At 46.9% G+C, this 14,221-nt stretch overlaps 1 protein-coding gene across 2 annotated transcripts in view; it reads left to right on the top strand.

The window, feature by feature from the left end:
- Positions 1 to 14,221, top strand: part of LOC114479415 (vacuolar protein sorting-associated protein 13C-like) — a 46,262-nt gene that overhangs the window by 14,572 nt on the left and 17,469 nt on the right. Inside the window, exons 8-44 of one of the 2 annotated variants that reach the window (XM_028473084.1) lie at positions 737 to 805; positions 913 to 1,022; positions 1,158 to 1,217; positions 1,278 to 1,337; positions 1,493 to 1,573; positions 1,648 to 1,705; positions 1,771 to 1,898; positions 1,966 to 2,072; positions 2,155 to 2,329; positions 2,408 to 2,470; positions 2,538 to 2,664; positions 3,506 to 3,606; positions 3,823 to 3,965; positions 4,039 to 4,231; positions 4,503 to 4,617; positions 4,689 to 4,825; positions 4,985 to 5,108; positions 5,200 to 5,317; positions 5,394 to 5,523; positions 5,992 to 6,064; positions 6,397 to 6,494; positions 6,570 to 6,741; positions 7,370 to 7,440; positions 7,508 to 7,567; positions 7,662 to 7,797; positions 7,856 to 7,972; positions 8,037 to 8,140; positions 8,207 to 8,374; positions 8,637 to 8,672; positions 9,599 to 9,903; positions 9,966 to 10,113; positions 10,183 to 10,291; positions 10,364 to 10,473; positions 10,550 to 10,691; positions 10,770 to 10,849; positions 11,326 to 11,385; positions 11,505 to 11,658. In XM_028473084.1, the coding sequence (XP_028328885.1) occupies positions 737 to 805; positions 913 to 1,022; positions 1,158 to 1,217; positions 1,278 to 1,337; positions 1,493 to 1,573; positions 1,648 to 1,705; positions 1,771 to 1,898; positions 1,966 to 2,072; positions 2,155 to 2,329; positions 2,408 to 2,470; positions 2,538 to 2,664; positions 3,506 to 3,606; positions 3,823 to 3,965; positions 4,039 to 4,231; positions 4,503 to 4,617; positions 4,689 to 4,825; positions 4,985 to 5,108; positions 5,200 to 5,317; positions 5,394 to 5,523; positions 5,992 to 6,064; positions 6,397 to 6,494; positions 6,570 to 6,741; positions 7,370 to 7,440; positions 7,508 to 7,567; positions 7,662 to 7,797; positions 7,856 to 7,972; positions 8,037 to 8,140; positions 8,207 to 8,374; positions 8,637 to 8,672; positions 9,599 to 9,903; positions 9,966 to 10,113; positions 10,183 to 10,291; positions 10,364 to 10,473; positions 10,550 to 10,691; positions 10,770 to 10,849; positions 11,326 to 11,385; positions 11,505 to 11,658 (4,242 nt within the window). The remainder of the gene's footprint in view (positions 1 to 736; positions 806 to 912; positions 1,023 to 1,157; positions 1,218 to 1,277; positions 1,338 to 1,492; positions 1,574 to 1,647; positions 1,706 to 1,770; positions 1,899 to 1,965; positions 2,073 to 2,154; positions 2,330 to 2,407; positions 2,471 to 2,537; positions 2,665 to 3,505; positions 3,607 to 3,822; positions 3,966 to 4,038; positions 4,232 to 4,502; positions 4,618 to 4,688; positions 4,826 to 4,984; positions 5,109 to 5,199; positions 5,318 to 5,393; positions 5,524 to 5,991; positions 6,065 to 6,396; positions 6,495 to 6,569; positions 6,742 to 7,369; positions 7,441 to 7,507; positions 7,568 to 7,661; positions 7,798 to 7,855; positions 7,973 to 8,036; positions 8,141 to 8,206; positions 8,375 to 8,636; positions 8,673 to 9,598; positions 9,904 to 9,965; positions 10,114 to 10,182; positions 10,292 to 10,363; positions 10,474 to 10,549; positions 10,692 to 10,769; positions 10,850 to 11,325; positions 11,386 to 11,504; positions 11,659 to 14,221) is intronic. The other variant, XM_028473092.1, reaches the window with a different exon arrangement.

The following is a 14,221-nucleotide window of genomic DNA, read 5'->3' as shown; positions in this document are numbered from 1 at the left end:
CTGAAACTATAGTTTACATTAGCAATTAGTTAAACTGAAACTATAGTCTACATGAGTAGCTAGTTAAACTGAAACTATAGTTTACATGAGCAGCTAGTTAAACTGAAACTATAGTTTACATGAGCAGCTAGTTAAACTGAAACTATAGCAGCTAGCTAAACTGAAACTATAGTTTACATGAGCAGCTAGTTAAACTGAAACTATAGCAGCTAGCTAAACTGAAACTATAGTTTACATTAGTAGCTAGTTAAACTGAAACTATAGTCTACATGAGTAGCTAGTTAAACTGAAACTATAGTCTACATGAGTAGCTAGTTAAACTGAAATTATAAACTACATTAGCAGCAAGCTAAACTTAAACTATAGTCTACATTAGCAGCTAGTTAAACAGAGCTGAGCAGCTACAGTATATATGGAGGAGCAGATCTACTCTATCCTGCTCCTCTTTGAGGAGTGATGGTTCAGGTTCCCACTGAGTGTACATGACACAGCTTTACCAGGGTCTGATCAGACCTGCTGAGAACTAGGAGCTCATTTTCAAGTGCTGCAGTAACTGAGCATCAATAGATCCATTAATGAACTTCTGGCCTTTGCTGAGGTCCATGTGCAGATCTGAGCAGAGATTTTAGTAAATCTGTCCCTCTGGGTGTTTGTGTCTCTGTTCTCTCTGTGTTCTTTGTGTTCTGTCTTTGTTCTCTCTGTTCTAATGGTGTGTTTCCCTCTAACGCTGCCAAAGTCCCAACGGGACATAAGAAAGTTAGAAAGCACAGAAAAGGCCTGAGGAGGTCTAAAGGACACGGAGCAGGTGAGTCTGACAGTGTGTGGTTCTAAGAGGAGAACACTGCTGTGTCAGGAGGACCACAGAACCCTGGACCCTGACCCTCCAGAACCCTGACTCTGGTTTGTGTCCAGATGTTCCTCAGCAGGAGAAGAAGGACACGTTTGTGGAGAAGTTGGCCACTCAGGTGATCAAGAACCTGCAGGTGAAGATCAGCAGCATCCACCTGAGATACGAGGACGATGTGAGTACACAGCTGTGTGTGTGTGTCCGTGTGTCCGTGTGTGTGTGTGTGTGTGTGTGTGTGTGTGTGTGTGTGTGTGTGTGTGTGTGTGTGTGTGTGTGTGTAATCCTAAATACACACTGATGTCTCCTCCAGGTCTCAGATCCGACCCGTCCTCTGTCCATGGGAGTCACACTGTCTGAGCTCAGCCTGCAGGTACGCTGAGGATTATGGTTACCAAGGTAACCATAACCATCATTCACTCCTTTCTTTCAGACCACCGACGAGAACTGGAAGTCCTGCATCTTAAACCAGGCAGCAAAGATCATTTATAAGGTAACTCTGTCTGTCTGTCTGTCTGTCTGTCTGTTTGTCTGTCTGTCTGTCTGTTTGTCTGTCTGTTTGTCTGTATCTCACTTTCTCACTGTGTGTGTGTGTGTGTGTGTGTGTGTGTGTGTGTGTGTGTGTGTGTGTGTGTGTGTGTGTGTGAGCTGGCTCGTCTGGACTGCCTGTGTGCGTACTGGAACGTAAACAGTTCCATGTTCTACGGCGGCTCGTGGCAGGAGATCATAGTAAGTGAAGAGAAGGTTTGGTGGTGGGGTCGGGTCAGAGGTCACACTCTCAGCCTCTCCTCTGGTTCCTCCAGGAGCAGCTGAAGTGTGGGATCAGCAGCAGAGAGCAGCAGGTCTCCTCCTACCAGTACAGTGAGTCTACTCTCATGTTCTCATCTCCAAACCTTCTAGTCTCACTCAGTCTCTTCTTTTCTCAGTTTTTAGGCCCATCTTTGCTTCTGCAAAGATCTGCATCAACCCCACGGCTGAGCTTGAGATGAAAGGTCCAAAGGTGGATCTTCACTTGGAGGTGCAGGAAATATGCGTGGAGATGACCAGAGCTCAGGTAGATCAGACTGACATCATCACAGTGTGTGTGTGATGTGTGTAATTTGAGTGTGTGTGCTCTGCAGTACCTAACCATGGTGGAGCTGCTGGAGTCCATCGACTACATGGTGAAGAACGCTCCCTACAGAAGGTTCAGACCTGAGGTCCAGGTCCATCACAGCCCCAAACTCTGGTGAGTGTCTGTAAGAAGGAGGAGCTCCAGTGTTGGAGGAGGAGGCGCTCTAGTGTGTGATGGTCCTGGTTGCCTCTGGCAGGTGGAGATACAGCTTCAACAGCATTATGGAGGTGCATGTGCAACGTGTGAGGAGGATGTGGTCCTGGTCCAACATCAGGCAGCACCGGAACAACCTGCGATGCTATAAGAACGCCTACAAGAACAAACTGCTAAGTCAGAGCAGAGCTGGGTCGGACACAGAGAGACAGATCCAGGTCAGGGGTCGGGGGTCAGGGGTCGTTCCTGTGTGTGAGTGATGGTAGAATAACGGTGTGAGGAACGTGTTTCTGTAGGACCTGGAGAAGGTTCTGGACGTGTTCAACATCACATTAGCTCGACAGCAGGCTCAGATGGAGGTAAGCACAGGTTCTCCTCACACTCATGGTGATCACTGAAGGTCTGAAGGTTCTACTCTCCCTGAAGGTGGTCCGCTCCGGACACAAAGTGGGAAAGAACGGACAGAAGCAGGGAGGAGGAGGAGGTGGAGGAGGGTTCTTCAGCAACTGGTTTGGAAGGAAGGCAAAGAAGGAAGAGCAGGAGGAACCTACAGGTCTGTGTCTGTGGTCTGTAACAGTGTATGTCTATAACGGTCTGTAGTCTGTTGTAAGATCACCTCCAGGTAATCCAACCTCAGAGCAACAGCCTTGGTCCTGGTCACACGGGGGAACCTCCCTCTGATTTATGGACTTGGTGTTCACCAGTTTTCTTTGGAGTTTGGATTCACGAGCTTTGTTTTTATTAAACTACACACAGTCACATTAAACAGTTCATGTAGGAGAAAGTCGGGACAATGTGGTCTGTAACGGTCTATAGTGGTCTGTAACGATTTATAGTGGTCTGTAACGATCTGTAGTGGTCTGTAACGGTCTATAGTGGTCTGTAAAAGTCTATCGTGGTCTATAATGGTCTGTAGTGGTCTGTAATGATTTATAGTGGTCTGTAACGGTCTATAGTAGTCTGTAGTGGTCTGTAACGGTCTATAGTGGTCTGTAAAAGTCTATAGTGGTCTGTAACGGTCTGTAGTGGTCTGTAACAATTTATAGTGGTCTGTAACGGTCTGTAGTGGTCTGTAACGGTCTATAGTGGTCTGTAACAATCTATAGTGGTCTGTAATGGTCTATAATGATCTGTAATGGTCTATAGTGGTCTGTAATGGTTTATAGTGGTCTGTAATGATCTATAGTGCTCTGTAATGGTCTGTAATGGTCTATAGTGGTCTGCAGTGATCTGTAATGGTCTATAATGGTCTGTAGCAGTCTGTAACGGTCTGTAATGGTCTATAATGGTCTGTAATGGTCTGTAGTGGTCTGTAATGGTCTATAGTGGTCTGTACTGGTGTAGAATGGTCTGTAGTGGTCTGTAATGGTCTATAATGGTCTGTGTGCCCCCAGGCTCAGAGATTGATACGTTGCTAACTGCTGAGGAGAAGGAGAAGCTCTACGTTGCCATTGGTTACAGTGGAAGTTCTCACAACCTGACCTTACCTGGACAGGTACACACACCTGCTGTGACCTTTGACCCCATGTTTGGTTCCTTTCTTTAACTCTTTTTAATCTACAAACTCCTCTCATTCATCTTTTCATGTTGAGTTTAATTTAAACATGAAACATTTTAATGAAAAACAGAAGAACAGTTGTTTTTATATATAAATATAGATGTGTGTGTGTGTGTGTGTGTGTGTGTGTGTGTGCGCGTGCGTGTGTTGCAGTACGTGGCTGTGGTCATCTCCTTCCAGCTGTTGAAGACGTCGGTGACGCTGAGGGAATGTCTTGACGTCTCGGAGATCCTCAAAGTTCAGATCATCAACCTCTGCACCAAGGTTTCTCAGAGACCTGGAGCTCAGGCCATCAGGTGAGCTGATGAGGACCTGATCAACCTGATCATCTGATCACCCTGATCAACCATGTGTGACTATCCCCTGCAGGGTGGAGGCAGAGCTACGGCACTGGTCTGTGACGGGGCTGCAGCAGAATGGTCTGGTTCCTTCACTGATCTCCTCTGTGGGAGACTCGTCTTCTTCTCTGCTCAGCGTGAACTTTGAGTTGAACCCTGAGAACAGTGTTAGTGATCAACTGCTGCATGTTAGCTCCCAGCCTGTGGAGATCATCTACGACGCTGTGAGCAGACCTCTACCTTCTTCTATGTTCCTCTACGTTCCTCTATGTTTCCTATACGTTCCCTATAAGTTCCTCAATGTTCCCTATACCCTCTTCTCTGTTCACTCTACATTCCTTTTTGTTCCTCTATGTTCCCTCTACGTTCCTCTATGTTCCTCTACATTCCTCTACGTTCCTCTATGTTCCCTATATGTTTCTCTATGCTTCTTTATGTTCCTCTGCATCCCTCTGCATCTTCAGTTGTTGTCCAACCTCTCTGTCATGTCTCCAGGGGACCGTGAACAGAGTGGTAGACTTCTTCAGGACAGAGAAAGGTGTGGACCTGGAGGTGCTGACCTCTGCTACTTTCTCCAAGCTGGAGGAGATCAAGGAGAAGACAGCCACAGGTCAGTGTGGACCTCCTCTGTGAGCACTGGACTGACGTCCCGTATCTGATGATGAGTCTCCATCTCCTCAGGTTTGTCTCACATCATCAAGACCAGGAAGGTTCTGGATTTGAGGATCGATCTAAAGCCTTCGTACCTGGTGCTGCCAAAATCTGGATTCTACAACCCAGCCTCAGAAGTTCTGATTGTGGACTTTGGAAACTTCCAGGTGAGTCCATCGTTTATTGTCTGTCCTGGATCAGATCTAGCGCTGTGAAGCTTCAGAGCACCACATTAACCACTGATAGACATCTCCATTCATTCATCATTCATCTGAACTTTACTACTGGACGTAACACCCTTTGTGTGCGTGTGCATGTGTGTGTAGCTACACAGTGTGGAACAGAGCAGTCTTGGCTCTTCTTCTTCTTCTTTGGAGGAAATCATGGAGCGAGCGTATGAGAGGTTCAGTTTGGAGCTGAGACGAGTTCAGGTGCTCTACAGCAAGTCAGGTATCAACACACACACACACACACACACACACACACACACACACATACACACACACACACACAGGTGCTCATATGAAGTGTATGTGTGTAGAGGAGTCCTGGAAGTCAGCAAGGCTCCAGAGTTCTTCAGACCAACATGTTCTGCGTCCACTGGACATCAAGGTGCAGTTAGCAAAGTGTATGGTAGAGAAGGACGCTAGGATGGCACGGTGAGTGCACACACACACACACACACACACACACACACACACATATTCACCTGATCTAATCCTGTCTGTGTTTCAGGTTCAAAGTCTGTGGAGAACTTCCTCTGCTCCACGTCAGGGTTTCAGACCAGAAGATCCAGCACATGGTGGAACTGATCCAAAGTGTCCCTCTGCCCTGGACAAGCTCCTCCCCCTCAGCAACAGACAAGGTAGAGAATGTAAAGCGTTAGCAGGATAGCATTAGCTGATTAGCGTTAGCTGATTAGCGTTAGCTGCTTACCGTTAGCTGCTTAGCGTTAGCAGGTTAGCATTAGCTACTTCGCTTTAGCAGGTTAGCGTTGGCTGCTTAGCGTTAGCAGGTTAGGGTTAGCTACTTTGCATTTGCAGGTTAGCGTTAGCTGCTTATCTTTAGCTGCTTAGCGTTAGCTGCTTAGAGTTAGCCGGTTAGCATTAGCTGCTTAGAGTTAGCTGGTCAGCATTAGCTGCTTAGTCATATCTATTTAGCGTTAGCTGCTTAGAGTTAGCCGGTTAGCATTAGCTGTTTAGCATTAGCTGCTTAGCGTTAGCTGCTTAGAGTTAGCTGGTTAGTGTTAGCTGCTTAGCCTTAGCTGCTTAGAGTTAGCTGGTTTGCATTAGCTGCTTAGATGAAGAAGTGCTGAGTATTGTCCTGTTTTCAGGTGTTACCAAAGGTAAAGGTCCGACCTGCAGCCCCCACCCTACCTTCTGTTCTACTGCTGAGTCCAGAAACCGGTCAGTGTATTTATTCACATATACATGCATATATAAATTACATACATTATATAAAATATATATCTATATATAATACATATCTATATATATCATAGAAATACATACTGTATGTATATAGATAAATAGGTATGTTCATGTATAAATGAATAAATTAAATTCTTAAACCATTAATAATAATAATACATTTGTTTTGTGTTGCATTTTTCAAGTTAATTAAAGATGTTTAACAAGGCAATTAATATACTGTAATATAAGGACTTCTATACAGGGCTGCGCATGGGTTTTTAATAGTGTGTGTGTGTATATGTGTGTGTGTGTGTGTGTGTGTGTAGATTCTGAGGACTCCACTGAGAAATCCACTGATGAGGAGAACCAACGCTCGGCTCTAGAAGAGCTCGTAGACCTTCACTTTAAATTTGAAGTTAAAGAGGTATGTGCATGTGGGAAGTGGTGGAGCTGTGGGTGGAGCTGTAAACCTAGTTGTGAGCTCCTGAAATATGTTCAGGTGCTGTTGGAGCTGACTCGGCAGGAGGTCCAGGCGGTCCAGGATGTCCAGGAGCAGAGCGTCCTGACCTTCAGCGTGTGTCAGCTGGGAGCTGAGGGGAAGCAGAGGACCTTCGACCTCAGCTTGAACACCTACCTGAGGAAAGTCTGCCTAGATTACTGCGACCTTCCTGGTAACTCCCTCCACTCAGATGTTTTAAACCTGTTCCTGCAGGTAAACATTGTGTCTGTGGTCTGACCTGGACTCTGTCGGAGATACAGTCTGTGATTGTCGACACTGTGAGATCATCTGTTTTTAACTTCTTACTAGGTGATCAGGATCAGGTGATCATTACCCTATGACATTCTATTGTATTATTTAAGGTGATATAATTGGTTCAACCTCCCCAATGTCACAGCACCTCACCCTTCAATAACTCCAGATATTACAACCTCAGGATGACAGCGTTGGTCCTGGTCACATGTTCTGGTCGTGTTGCTTAATAAGAGGCTTTTCTCAAGACCTTGGAGCTTGTTTCTGCCCAGCGTGGAAAACTGACTTGTCCCAAGGAAGATGTTTGTTTAACTAGATAACCTTTAAACGTATACCTTCATATAGAAACTTATAAAACACATTAAGTCCATTCAGGAAAAGGAGAAAAGAGCTATATATAATCTCTATAATTCATCTGTAGGTACATCAATCTAATCAAGTGATGTCAAACATAATCACAAGAGGAACACTGATTTTCTTCATCCCTAGATCTATAGAGCTATGCCATCAGTCTATGTGTGTAATGATTGTGTGTGTGTGTGTTGTAGGTGGCCCTCTCCACCTGGTTTCCTCTTCAGACCAGCAGCACCATGACCTTCTGAAGGTGGACTATATAAAGGTGAGTACTAGGTAATGTGAGGACTTTGTGTGGACACTAGAACCATGAAGCTGTTTGTGTGTTCCAGGCCAACCCAGATGGGCCAAGCTTCCACTCTCAGTTCTGCAGCACGGAGCAGACCCTGAAGGTGAGCCATGATATCAGAGGACCATTGGGTGTCTTCAGCAGATCTCCAACATGTCCCTGAGAACCTTCAGCTCTTTCTCCTGTGGTCTCCGTAGGTGGAGATGTCCTCATTGGACTTCCTCCTTCACACCAAAGCTCTGCTCTCCACCATCACTTACCTGAACCACATGTTTCCTACTGAGCTCAGCTCCAAGCAGAGCAGGAAGAAACCCAGCAGCAGCTCTGCTGCAGGTGAGTTTACCTGTTCTCCTCTGGGTCAGTGCTGCCCTAACACCTCCTTCTCCTTTAGTGTCCCCAGGAGGTAAAGACGGAGGTGTCTTCAGCCTCAAAGTGTTGGCCAGGCTGCTGTGTGTCCATGTGGAGGTGTGTGACAACCACCAGACCATTGCTGACATCCAGGTCCAAGGTAGAAAGCTCTGAGCAGCTCAAAGATCACTTCCACTTCCTGTCCTCACGTCTCTTCTCTGCAGGAATTGATGCGGCCGTGTCCGTTCAGGCTTCACAAACCGAAGTGTTCACTCGACTCAGAGACATCGTGGTTATTGACGCCAACCCGAGAACGGTCCACAGGAAGGTAAAGTCCTCGTGGTTCTGAGCTGATGTGTCCTGTCCTCAGCTCAGAGACGTGTTCTGTCCTCAGGTCGTGTCTATCGTGGGTGACGAGGTGTTCAGCTTCACCCTGCGTCTGTTCTCTGGAGCCACAGAAGGCGACGCCTATAGCGACGTGTCCAACGTGGACGGAACGGTTACTCTACGACTGAGCTGCATTCAGATCATCTACCTACACAAGTTCTACATGTCTCTGCTGGTCCGTTACACACGCACACACACACACACACATTTGTTTTGCTTCTTTGTGTTTACTAATAAAATCTTTGTGAGAACAAATGAACTTGAGAACATATTGTATAAACCCTGCACCTGAACGCAGCTCGTTCTGTGCTGCCTTCATGTTTGTGGGATAAATAAGTGTTTGTGTGTGTGTGTGTGTGTGTGTGCGTGCGTGCGTGTACCTGCTCTGGGACTGTTGTGTTCTTGTCTCACGTGGTGTCTTGTCATTGTTTTTTCAGGCTTCTTTTAGCGTTCACTATTGGTCCGTTGATGAGGTACAGCATCCTGCACGTAGTCTGATTTATTCATCGCTTCAGCTCCAAACCTGCTCCTCCAGCATCCCTCGCTCCCCTTCATCCCTGCTCTGTGTCCGGTTATGTTCAGACTGCGGATCATTAAACTTTTTAAAAACATGTCCTCCTAAATAAAGAACAATGGTTCTCAATCTCAGGGCCGTAGCTCAGGTCAGGACAGGTCTGGATCCACTACAGGTCTGTGTGAGCCAGGACCAGGTGATCAATAATGATATTAATTATAATGATCTCTGCCACGAGGAGGAGCCTGTGGAGCTTAGTTCAACATTCTACAGGGATTAGAACCAGTTACAGGTCCAATTCCTGGGGTGGGCTTTGACTCTCTGGGTCAGCTATCAGTACACACTGATACTCTGTCACAGCTGCAGGCACACACTCACTCCCTCTGTTCACTCTGATGCTCTGTCACAGCTGTAGCCACACACTCACTCCCTCTGTTCACTTTGATGCTCTGTGACAGCTACAGGCACACACTCACTCCCTCTGTTCACTTTGATGCTCTGTGACAGCTACAGGCACACACTCACTCCCTCTGTTCACTCTGATGCTCTGTGACAGCTACAGGCACACATTCACTCCCTCTGTTCACTCTGATGCTCTGTGACAGCTAACGCCCTCACTGACACTTTATAAAACATGTTGCGTTAACCTTTTACGTGTGCAGACATGGTGAAAATAAAGTCTAATTAGTCTCAGACTAATTAGACTGAGACTAATTAGTTTCAATCTTATACGCGACATTTCCTGGTGTTTGTAAACAGCAGTGTGGTTTCCTAAAGTTTAGATCTGACTTCATTCCCGCTGACATCATTAATCACAGCCCCGCCCCCTGTAACATGATCTGAAAGCTGTGGGCATGTCTTAATGTCTCTTGTTGTTCTCCTCAGATGTTCGTGGATAACTTCCAGGAGGCTAAAGAAGCTCTGAGCTCAGCCACGGCTCAGGCGGCAGAAAAAGCAGCTTCCAGTGTCAGAGACTTTGCTCAGAAGAGCTTCCGTGTGTCCATGGACGTGTCCCTGAAGGCGCCGCTCATCATCATTCCTCAGTCCTCCACCTCCCACAATGCATTGCTCATGGACCTGGGTCTGATCACCGTGGGAAACTCCTTCTCTCTGTTGCCGGTGGAAGGATTCCCACTTCCTGCTGTGATGGAGACAATGAAGGTCCACCTGACCCAGCTCAAAGTCTGCAGGTACCTACTCAGAGATCTACTCAGAGATCTACTGCGATCTACTGATCCTCTTCGTCTTACAGGACCAAGCTGGGTCCTGATGTCTCACAGATGGACTGTGATGTTCTTCAGCCCATTGACCTGGAGCTGCTGGTCAGCAGGAACCTGTCCTCCTCCTGGTTCTCAAGGATCCCTGCGGTCCAGATCCAGGGAGTCCTCCACTCTCTCCACGTGAGCCTCTCCTCACACACAAATTTATAAAGTCTTCTTCTCTAACCAAAGGTCACTCTGGGCCATCAGGTGAGTTTGAGTGAGGAAGACCTCAGTGTTGTGATGAAGATCCTGGTAGAGAACATCGGAGAAGGAAGTAAAGCAGAGCGAGTGGAGGTCAGCAGGAAGAAGCTCACAGGTTGGTCTCAGAGGGAGCCACAGGAGAACCATGATGATGATGATGATGAAAGGATGAATGTTTGATGTCCAGATGAAGCTGGAGCTGCTGATCTTGAAGTGAAGACCCATCAGTGTGAGAATGGAGCAGGAGAAACTTCTGAGAACATCACCAAGCTGCTGCTCGACTTTCACATCAAAGAGGTACAAACAATAAATACGAAGAAGAAGAAATCAACGAGGGACATGTGTGTGTGTGTGTGTGTGTGTGTGTGTGTAGGTGCTGCTGACCCTGAGGAGAACCTCTCCGTTCCTCCTGCTCCGTTTCTCTCAGCTCGGCATCAACACTAAAGTGAGGAGGTTGGACACGTGTGGCTCCACCTACATCCGTCAGATCACTGTGGAGTGTCCAGGGTTCAACGGTCAGGACGTGTGATTGGACCTGTGCGTGCGTGCTCTTCACAGAACTCAGGTTGTTCATTGACTTGTGTGTGTTTCAGACTGTCGTGGTGCTCCTGTGTGTCTGGTCAGTTCTTTAGTGGAACCTGGATCAGAGCTGCTGAAAGTACAGTACCTAAAGGTAATCAGATTACATAGTGCAGTACCTAAAGGTAATCAGATTACAAAGTGCAGTACCTAAAGGTAATCAGATTACAAAGTGCAGTGCCTAAAGGTAATCAGATTACAAAGTGCAGTACCTAAAAGTAATCAGATTACAAAGTGCAGTACCTAAAAAGAATCAGATTACAAAGTGCAGTACCTAAAAGTAATCAGATTACAAAGTGCAGTACCTAAAAGTAATCAGATTACAAAGTGCAGTACCTAAAAGTAATCAGATTACAAAGTACAGTGCCTAAAAGTAATCAGATTACAACGTACAGTGCCTAAAAGTAATCAGATTACAAAGTGCAGTACCTAAAAGTAATCAGATTACAAAGTGCAGTACCTAAAAGTAATCAGATTACGACGTACAGTGCCTAAAAGTAATCAGATTACAAAGTGCAGTACCTAAAAGTAATCAGATGACCAGTCAAACCATCATCTCTCTGTGTTCAGGCTGATCGTTCTGCTCCAAACTTCTCCAGCTTCTACAAAAACACAGAACAGATGATCAACGTGAGTCACACACACACATTGAGCCCTGATTGCACCGTACAAAGAGGAGTCTGGTACAGACGTGATGTATCCATAAATCACAGGGCAGTGTGTGTTTGTGTGTGTGTGTGTGTGTGTAGGTGACATTCAGCTCGTTGGACCTCACTCTCCACACTGAGGCGCTGTTGTCCACTATGTCCTTCCTGTCCACTGCTCTGTCCTCAGGCAGCATCTCCTCCACAGACGCAAGCATCCGTCCTAAGGTGGACAACCTTCGTCAGTCCAGCAGCTGCAGTGAGTGACACACACACACACACACACACACATGCTTTGTCATGATGGTCTTTAGTTGGTCCTTAGGCCTCTTCTCCAGTCCTGCTGTGGTGTAGTTGCCCTAGGTGTAGTTGCCGTAGGTGTAGTTGCCCGGTGTAGTTCCCCTAGGTATACAGTAGTTGCCCTTGGTATAGTTGTCCTAGGTGTAGTTGCCCGGTGTAGTTGCCCTATCGTTGTCGTAGGTGTAGTTGCCCTATGTGTTGTTGCCTGGTGTAGTTGCCGTAGGTGTTGTTGCCCTAGGTGTAGTTGCCGTATGTGTTGTTGCCCTAGGTGTAGTTGCCCTATAGTTGCCGTATGTGTTGTTGCCCTAGGTGTAGTTTCCTGGTGTAGTTGCCCTATAGTTGCCGTATGTGTTGTTTCCTGGTGTAGTTGCCCTTGGTGTAGTTGCCATATGTGTTGTTGCCGTAGGTGTAGTTTCCTGGTGTAGTTGCCCTATGGTTGCCGTAGGTGTAGTTGCCCTATGTGTAGTTGCCTGGTGTTGTTGCCGTAGGTGTTGTTGCCCTAGGTGTGGTTTCCTGGTGTAGTTGCCCTAGGTGTAGTTGCCCTATCGTTGCCGTAGGTGTAGTTGCCGTAGGTGTTGTTGCCCTAGGTGTTGTTGCCCTAGGTGTAGTTTCTTGGTGTAGTTGCCCTATAGTTGCCGTATGTGTTGTTGCCCTAGGTGTAGTTTCCTGGTGTAGTTGCCCTTGGTGTAGTTGCCCTATCGTTGTCGTAGGTGTAGTTGCCCTATGTGTTGTTGCCTGGTGTAGTTGCCGTAGGTGTTGTTGCCCTAGGTGTAGTTGCCGTATGTGTTGTTGCCCTAGGTGTAGTTTCCTGGTGGAGTTGCCCTAGGTGTAGTTGCCCTATCGTTGCCGTAGGTGTAGTTGCCCTATGTGTAGTTGCCGTATGTGTCGTTGCCCTAGGTGTAGTTAACTGGTGTAGTTGCCCTAGGTGTAGTTGCCCTAGGTGTAGTTGCCGTATGTGTTGTTGCCGTATGTGTTGTTGCCCTAGGTGTAGTTTCCTGGTGTAGTTGCCCTATAGTTGCCGTATGTGTTGTTTCCTGGTGTAGTTGCCCTTGGTGTAGTTGCCATATGTGTTGTTGCCGTAGGTGTAGTTTCCTGGTGTAGTTGCCCTATGGTTGCCGTAGGTGTAGTTGCTCTATGTGTAGTTGCCTGGTGTAGTTGCCGTAGGTGTTGTTGCCCTATCGTTGCCGTAGGTGTAGTTGCACTATGTGTAGTTGCCGTAGGTGTTGTTGCCCTAGGTGTTGTTGCCCTAGGTGTAGTTGCCCTATCGTTGCCGTAGGTGTAGTTGCACTATGTGTAGTTGCCGTAGGTGTTGTTGCCCTAGGTGTTGTTGCCCTAGGTGTAGTTGTCCTATAGTTGCCCTAGGTGTAGTTTCCTGGTGTAGTTGCCCTTGGTGTAGTTGCCCTATCGTTGCCGTATGTGTTGTTGCCCTAGGTGTAGTTTCCTGGTGTAGTTGCCCTAGGTGTAGTTGCCCTGTCGTTGCTGTAGGTGTAGTTGCCCTATGTGTAGTTGCCGTAGGTGTTGTTGCCCTAGGTGTAGTTTCTTGGTGTAGTTGCCCTATAGTTGCCGTATGTGTTGTTGCCCTAGGTGTAGTTTCCTGGTGTAGTTGCCCTTGGTCTAGTTGCCCTATCGTTGCCGTAGGTGTAGTTCCCTGCTGACAGTGGAAGATGTGGAGGACATCTATCTGCTAGAGGTCATGATCTTTGGCCTGCTAATGATGGGGGTATGTGCCTTTCTGATGTATCGTATGATGAGGCGACTTTCCGAGGATATGAAGGTACTTTGAAAGGAAAAGAACTTTTCGTTTGGAGAGTTGGAGGAACGTAAACAACGACTGGAAAAGAAAGCTCGAGGAGATACGGAGAAAAAGGACAGAGAGGAGGAGTAACAACAGGAACAAGGACTGCAGACGAGAACACATCACATAAAAAAACGATGATGTGATTTTGCTCTGAATGTCAAAGTGAATTTCTGTGATTGCAACCATGTCGGAAATGAACTGAATAAATAAATAAATAAAATAAATAAATGTGTAGTTTCCTGGTGTAGTTGCCCTAGGTGTAGTTGCCGTATGTGTTGTTGCCCTAGGTGTAGTTTCCTGGTGTAGTTGCCCTATAGTTGCCGTATGTGTAGTTGCCGTAGGTGTAGTTTCCTGGCGTAGTTGCCGTATGTGTAGTTGCCCTAGGTGTAGTTACCTGGTGTAGTTGCCGTATGTGTAGTTTCCTGGTGTAGTTGCCCTAGGTAAAGTTGCCGTAGGTGTAGTTTCCTGGTGTAGTTGCCCTAGGTGTAGTTGCTGTATGTGTTGTTGCCCTAGGTGGTGGTGGTGTTGTGCGTTCATCCTGCTACATAAGGAGACCCCCTGGTTCAGGATCTCCACAGGGATGGAGTCTGGACCTGAAGGGGTGTGGCCAAAGCTCTGATGGTGGGTAGGTTGGGAGTTCTTCCTGTGAAATAAACTGTGGCTGGTTTAAGACTCAATGTTCTCGCAGGGCACACTGAACTAGCATCACAGCAACCTGTGGACT

Source organism: Gouania willdenowi, chromosome 3 (assembly GCF_900634775.1).
Source record: "Gouania willdenowi chromosome 3, fGouWil2.1, whole genome shotgun sequence".
Taxonomy (NCBI): domain Eukaryota; kingdom Metazoa; phylum Chordata; class Actinopteri; order Blenniiformes; family Gobiesocidae; genus Gouania; species Gouania willdenowi.
This window is presented reverse-complemented; position numbering and strand designations above follow the sequence as displayed.